The 7500-nt window shown below is 42.9% G+C and overlaps 1 protein-coding gene across 1 annotated transcript in view; it reads right to left on the reverse strand.

The window, feature by feature from the left end:
- cntnap2a (contactin associated protein 2a) overlaps positions 1–7500 on the reverse strand; it is a gene marked incomplete at both ends in the record, with an annotated part of 675314 nt that overhangs the window by 5698 nt on the left and 662116 nt on the right. Inside the window, 3 exon segments of the mRNA XM_084325811.1 lie at positions 47–177; positions 2198–2275; positions 2277–2295. Coding sequence (XP_084181937.1) covers positions 47–177; positions 2198–2275; positions 2277–2295 — 228 coding nt within the window.

Consider the following 7500-nt stretch of genomic DNA (forward strand, 5'->3'; position numbering starts at 1 on the left):
AAGGAGATCAAAGGAGAGAGAGAGAGCGTGTTGTATCCATGGTTACCTGTGTTGTCCAGGTGCCAGGGATCCGTGGCGGCCGACATTGGTGGGAGGGTGAGAGGCGACGCCCCGCAGTTGGACTCCACTAGTTTACCCTGGTAAGACACTGGGAGCAGAGAGAGGAAGTGGTCAAGGCTGAGAAGAGCGGACGCCTTCAGGAGTGAACAGATTCAGGACCAGTGACACGCCCCCCTGAGGGGAGATTAGTGACGCTTATTCATGCGGGTGATAAATCAGGTGTCAAGGTAGCTAATCAATCGACTCCTTAATTGGCGGATATCGATCCTTGTGTCCTGAGCCTTGCAGCGTGCCGGGGCCGGGGTGCTTCGCCCACGTTGGTGGGTGGAGGTGGCAGGTTAACCTCTACACCGTAAAGCCCCAGAGGGAGGCAGGATGGCCTAGACTCCTAGAGGTAAAAAAAAATAAAAAAAGGGCCGGCAAGTAACCGAAAGGTCGCTGGTTCGATCCCCAGCCCCCGTCAGGAGGGTGTATTCCAGCTGTGAGCTGGTGACTGAAGGGTGGCTGGTATCACATCTACGGTGACCACCATCTCTGCCTAAGTGCCCTTGAGCAAGGTACCCCAACACTGCTCCAGGGGCACTGCAGGTGACCCTGACCTCTGACCTCTCTGATGAAATGCATATGTGCGGGGGACTGTGTTTATGTGTAACTAGGAGGGATATGAGGACTGTGTGTAACTAGGAGTGATGTGAGGACTGTGTGTAACTAGGAGTGATATGAGGACTGTGTGTAACTAGGAGTGACATGAGGACTGTGTGTAACTAGGAGGGATATGAGGACTGTGTGTAACTAGTAGTGATATGAGGACTGTGTGTAACTAGGAGTGATGTGAGGACTGTGTGTAACTAGGAGTGATATGAGGACTGTGTGTAACTAGGAGTGATATGAGGACTGTGTGTAACTAGGAGGGATATGAGGACTGTGTGTAACTAGGAGTGATATGAGGACTGTGTGTAACTAGGAGTGATATGAGGACTGTGTGTAACTAGGAGTGATGTGAGGACTGTGTGTAACTAGGAGTGATATGAGGACTGTGTGTAACTAGGAGTGATATGAGGACTGTGTGTAACTAGGAGGGATATGAGGACTGTATGTAACTAGGAGTGATGTGAGGACTGTGTGTAACTAGGAGTGATATGAGGACTGTGTGTAACTAGGAGTGATATGAGGACTGTGTGTAACTAGGAGTGATATGAGGACTGTGTGTAACTAGGAGGGACATGAGGACTGTGTGTAACTAGGAGGGATATGAGGACTGTATGTAACTAGGAGGGATATGAGGACTGTATGTAACTAGGAGGGATATGAGGACTGTGTGTAACTAGGAGGGATATGAGGACTGTGTGTAACTAGGAGTGATATGAGGACTGTGTGTAACTAGTAGTGATATGAGGACTGTGTGTAACTAGGAGTGTTATGAGGACTGTGTGTAACTAGGAGTGATATGAGGACTGTGTGTAACTAGGAGGGATCAATTGCCTTGTGTATATTGACAATAAAATAATCTTCTTCTCCCCTTGTGTCCTATGACTAGCACAGCCCTCTATAAACACAATCATTAATTAATTCAATGCGCCTGCAGATGTTTTCGAGCCACTTGATTTTAAGACATTATTGTCTGTGGTCAATATCAGATTCCAGTGTGAACTTGGTCACACTCCTGAACTAACCCGCATGCGCAAATGAAGAACAAATGAGATGGATGTGAATAATTTTTGACAAATGTTAATTCAGAGTGACGTAAAAGTCACATGAAAGTCGCATGACTGTTCAGACTGAGGTCGCATTGCAAAAAGAGCGACCCGAATCAAAAGTGGCCCAAATCAGAATAGAAGAGATCAGATTCCATGTGATTTGTGCTGTTCACACTGTTCACACAAAAATCTGATCTGAGTCACATAATGAGCAAAGAAATCAGATTTGGGCCAGTGTCGTCTGCAGTGTGAACATAGCCTAACTGACTTCCCATTCCTTCCAACCACAAGTAGAGCAATCCTTCCACAAAAGAACTGCAGGACGCATGGCCAGCCTCTAGTCACCTCGGTGCGACGCTGGTGAGGTCGGCGCAGGCTGTGTGTCTGTCTGCCCCTCTGTGGGTTCAGGCTGGGGGGCCGCCGGTGCTCTGAGGGCCCACTTGAGAGGCGCTACTCCGTTGAATTGGACCCGCGACAGGCAGCCCACGAACCCTGGAGTGTTGAAGTGCTCGATGAGACTGGTCTATGTAGCCGGTCTCTGTAGAGAGAGAGAGAGAGAGAGAGATATAGAGAGAGAGAGAGAGAGAGAGAGAGAGGAGAGAGAGAGAGAGAGAGAGAGAGAGAGAGAGAGAGAGAGAGAGAGAGAGAGGGAGAGAGAGAGGGGGAGGGAGAGAGAGAGAGAGAGAGGGGAAGAGAGTATATGGGGAAGAGATAGTAGAGAGAGGGATTAATATGATTGCATCATTTGTATCATCTGTTACTTTACTCGTTAGTGTCTATCCGCGCTATTATCCTGAACACAAAATAATGTTAACATGTGGAACCACGCCAGGAAAGCTCTTAGAATCTAAATGAAATAGAAAGAGAGAGAGAATTAGAGAGAGAAAGATAATTAGTTGAGAGAGAGAGAGAGAGAGAGAGAGATAGAGAGAGAGAGAGAGAGATAGAGAGAGAGAGAGAGAGAGAGGGGGGGGGAGGTAGAGAGAGAGAGAGGTTCTGGGTTTTACATCGCTGACCACAGCATTCTTAAAAGAGTCCATGTGAAAGCCTTACATCAGCACATTGACTAGCACATTGACTAAAGGCACACAACGCATATTTTCTCTCTCTCTGCTGAGTTTTCTTTGGTCGGGCCAAGTTGGCCATTTGGCTGCAGAGCACAGGAACCAGATGAGGGCTGTTGGTGCAGTGATCCAGTGGCAACACTGAGGGAGATAGGGAGAGTATATAGAGAGAGTATAGAGAGAGAGAGGAAGGGAGAGAGATAGGAAGAGAGAGAGATATAGAGAGAGTATAGAGAGAGAGGAAGAGAGATGAAGAGAGAGAGAGAGTATAGAGAGAGTAGAGAGAGAGAGGAAGGGAGAGAGATAGGAAGAGAGATAGTATAGAGAGAGAGGAAGAGAGATGAAGAGAGAGAGAGTATAGAGAGAGTATATAGAGAGAGGAAGAGAGACATAGTATAGAGATAGAGAGAGAGTATAGAGAGATAATATAGAGAGAGGAATATAGAGAGACAAGAGAGACAGAGTATAGAGAGAGAATAGAGAGAGAGTATAGAGAGAGTATATATAGAGAGAGGAAGAGAGAGAGAATATAGAGAGAGAGGAAGAGAGATGAAGAGAGAGAGAGTATAGAGAGAGTATATAGAGAGAGAGATGAAGAGAGAGATAGCATAGAGAGAGTATAGAGATAGAGAGCGAGAGAGAGAGAGAGAGAGAGGAAGAGAGAGGGCTGAGTGTTGGTCCTACAGATCCAGTGGCAACGTTGAGGGGGAGAGAGAGATAGAGAGAGAGAAAGAGAGAGGAGAAGAGAGAGTATATATAGATAGTAGAGAGAGAGAGGAAGAGAGAGAGAGTAGAGAGAGAGTATATAGAGAGAGAGTATATATATATAGAGTAGAGAGAGCGAGGAAGAGAGAGAGTATAGCGAGAGAGAGTAGAGAGAGAGTATATATAGAGAGAGTATATATATATATAGAGAGTAGAGAGAGAGAGGAAGAGAGAGAGAGTATAGAGAGAGAGAGAGTATATAGAGAGAGGTATATATATAGAGAGTAGAGAGAGAGAGAAGAGAGAGAGAGTATAGAGAGAGAGTATATCGAAAGAGAGTATATAGAGAGAGTATATATTAGAGAGTAGAGAGAGAGGAAGAGAGAGGAGTATATAGAGAGAGAGTATATATATAGAGAGTAGAGAGAGAGAGGAAGAAAGAGAGGATATATAGAGAGAGAGAGTATATATATAGAGAGTCCTACAGATGGTTGAGGGGGATGATCTCTCAGGTTGGAGTTCATGTATTCTCCCTGAGACCTGATACTGAGGACTGGGGGGAGGAGGGGCTGACTGTGAGCACATGACTCTGTGCAGGCTGCTGATGTTGCAGTTAATGTTACACACATTAGTTTGTGTGCGTGTGTGTGTGTATGTGTGTGTGTGTATGTGTGTGTGTGTGTGTGTGTGTTTGTGTGTGCATATGGGGGGCCATACTTTATTTTTTTGGAAAATCAATCGAGTGGGGTGTCTAAAATATGTTTTTTGTGGGGAATTCAATATGCGATAATTTTTCGGATTTGATAACTCTAACCTACATCATTTTGGATTTCAAAATGGTTGATTAAAAAAAAAGTCACCCCTTGGCCATACATGGATGCCAACATGAATCTGAAGGAAATCCTAACATGCAAGGTGTCTAAATGATGTGTTTCTTAATGGGGAATTAAAATATGAGTACATTTTTGAGATAGGAAAAATCTAACCTGCATCATTTTGGATTTCAAAATGGCCGATTTTACCATTTTGAACCCCTTGGTCATACACAGGTGCCAGAATGAATCTGAAATAATAATAAATAAATAACATGCAAGGTGTCTAAATGATGTGACTGGCCATCGGGAGCACCGGGAGTTTTCCCAGTGGCCTGGCCTGCACAGAAAATGTTTTGCTCTCTCTCTCTCTCTCTCTCTCTCTCTCTCTCTCTCTCTCTCTCTCTCTCTCTCTCTCTCTCTCTCTCTCTCTCTCTCTCTCTCTCTCTCTCTCTCTCTCTCTCTCTCTCTCTCGATCACACACACACACACACAAAGGGAGCCGCATGTGATTGGTGGAGGCGGGACCAGGCCATACAACTGATTGACAGTGGAGACGGTGAATGTAATGGGAGATGGCACTTCTGCAAAATGACAGGGAGAGACAGAGCGAAAGACAAAAAAAATCAAGAATAACCTGCGCTTGAAAATGGACAGTGGAAAAAGAGGAAGGGTCGAGCAGAGAGGGAGAGAGAGAAAAATACATACTGCTGACTCCTTGTATTTCACAGAACAGTCAGATGGAAATGACTGGAAATTAAATGTTTCAACAGTTCAACAGTGAAAAAAAGAGGAAGGGTGGAGCAGAGAGGGAGGGAGAGAAAAATACATACAGCTGACTCCTTGTATTTCACAGACAGTGTTGGGAAAGTTCACTTTCTACATGAACTAGTTCAGTTCACAGTTCACAAATTTTAAGATGAACTAGTTCAGTTCATAGTTCATAATAAAAAATGTTGAACTAAAGTTCATGGTTTCAAAAATTAACTAATTTATAGTTTATAGTTCTTTTTTCAATATGTTGCTGCAGGCTATTATTTGTCAAATGTATTGCCACAACCCAGAATACTGGCATTTCCATAACGCTTTGCTGCCGTCCATTCAGTCCACACTAGTAGCAGCTGCAGCTTTCATCTCTACAGTATATTTTCAAAAACATGAGAAAAAACGTAATCTAAATATACTTAGGGCTAGATCCACAAAGAATGGATTGCACGGAGCAAATTGCACCCTTACTTACAATTCAGTATGAATTGAAAATGGGGGACCCTGATGTAAACAAGACGAAAGTCTTTCTCTGGTCTGCATCCCCTTAACAATTGTGTGTATTGAGCCGTACTGTATTGTACCCATTCTGCAATCTGTTAATAAAACGTTCATTCAATCAATCAATCTGCACAGTGATTGATTGAATGAAAATTTTACATTTACTAAAACTCTTTTAAATGCTCATACTGTACGCCGACGCCGCATAGAGTCTGACTCTGAGCGAGTGCAGAGCCTTCTAAAAGTGCGAGTGCTGCTGCTATACAACTATCTGACTCCCCGAAGCTCCGCTCAGAGCGGTTGCCAGATTGGGTGGTTTTCTGCATTATTTTGAAGCCTGTTTACGGTGTGTTTTAACTGGGTTTTCGGCTGAAAGGCATATGAAATTTGGCACACTTTTGATACAGCGCTGAGAATGAACGCGTTCTCAATTACGTTCATTTAGCGGAAATACAGTACGTTCAGTTCACGTTCGCCGAAAATACGAACGCGTTCACGAACGATCGTTCATTGAACCCGTTCAGGTACATCACTGTTCACAGAACAGTCAGATGGAAATTACTGGAAATTAAATGTTTCAACAGTTCAACAGTGAAAAAAAGAGGAAGGGTGGAGCAGAGAGGGAGAGAGAGAAAAAAAAGAAAGGCGATGCCGCAAAATGTGGCAAAATTTACCAAATGTTTTCTTGCACCACAGGACCACCAGGTTAGTCAGTGATAAAAATAAACATGCTAACCAGCTAACATAGCTAACGTTACCATGCATCATCATCGTCCCCTGTCAAAAGCCCAATGTTAAATCTGCCAAGAAACTGGACAATCAATAATTTAACCCTTGTGTCTGAAAACATAAAGTGTTACACTCTTACCATTAGGGGACTAAATTGTCCTCTTCAAAAATGCCATAAAAATATTATATGTTGAAATACTTTTATTCAACTTCTGTCCTGATCATAACCATTTTTATTTTTTATTTTTCTTGTAATGTCAGATTAAAAATGAAATACTCCCACTTTTCTGATAAGAGTTGTTGTTAAGTCTGACATTACAAAAACAAAAATCCATCAAAATCTGTGTTGTTGCTAATCATTGACACATGATGATTAGAACAATTATTAGCCTGTAATAATCCCCCCCAGAAAAATCCACTTTGCATTTTATATATTGAAAATATTTACATTTTTGTGTGTTTTTTTAACAATATTTTGTGATGCCATCACAAACAATGGTATTTAAAGGGTAAACATTTTAAAAGTCCTGCACCAGCATGCAGGGAATTAAGTCTTTGTAACAAACATTTTCCTGGTGGGGGACCCCCAGACCCCCCGCTTAAAAAGTTGCCTGATTGGGGCTATATTTCGCACTATATTTCCCGGCCTGAAAAATTCCCCCAGTCCGGTAAAATCTGCCATTTTGAAATCCAAAATGATGTAGGTTAGAGTTATCCAATCCTAAAGATTCTCCTATATTTGATTCCCCACAAAATAACACATATTTTAGACACCCCTCATGTTAAGATTTCTTTAAAATTCATGTTTGCACAAAAGTATGGCCCGCCCTAGTGTGTGCATGTGACAGTGTGTGAAGGTTGGTTTTGGAAGATGCTGGGAGGGGTTTATCTGCTGTGCATTTCAGTTGAGATCAGTTGAGATGTTTTCATAAAGAACAAAGAACACACACACATAGACACACATAGACACACACACACAGTCACACACGCACACAGGGACCTCTGTCTCTAGTTTCAAGCTGGTTACAGAAGCACAACGGTTCAGCTAACTGATGATTCAAACCTTAATTTATTCTCGAAAAGAACAATTGAGGTCACCCACATTTTTTTTATCCACTTTTTCTCCTTTTTTCTATTTTTCTTCCATCCCAATTTAGCTGTGCCAAT

Source organism: Notolepis coatsorum (assembly GCF_963971535.1).
Source record: "Notolepis coatsorum genome assembly, chromosome: 12".
Classification (NCBI taxonomy): Eukaryota; Metazoa; Chordata; class Actinopteri; order Aulopiformes; family Paralepididae; genus Notolepis; species Notolepis coatsorum.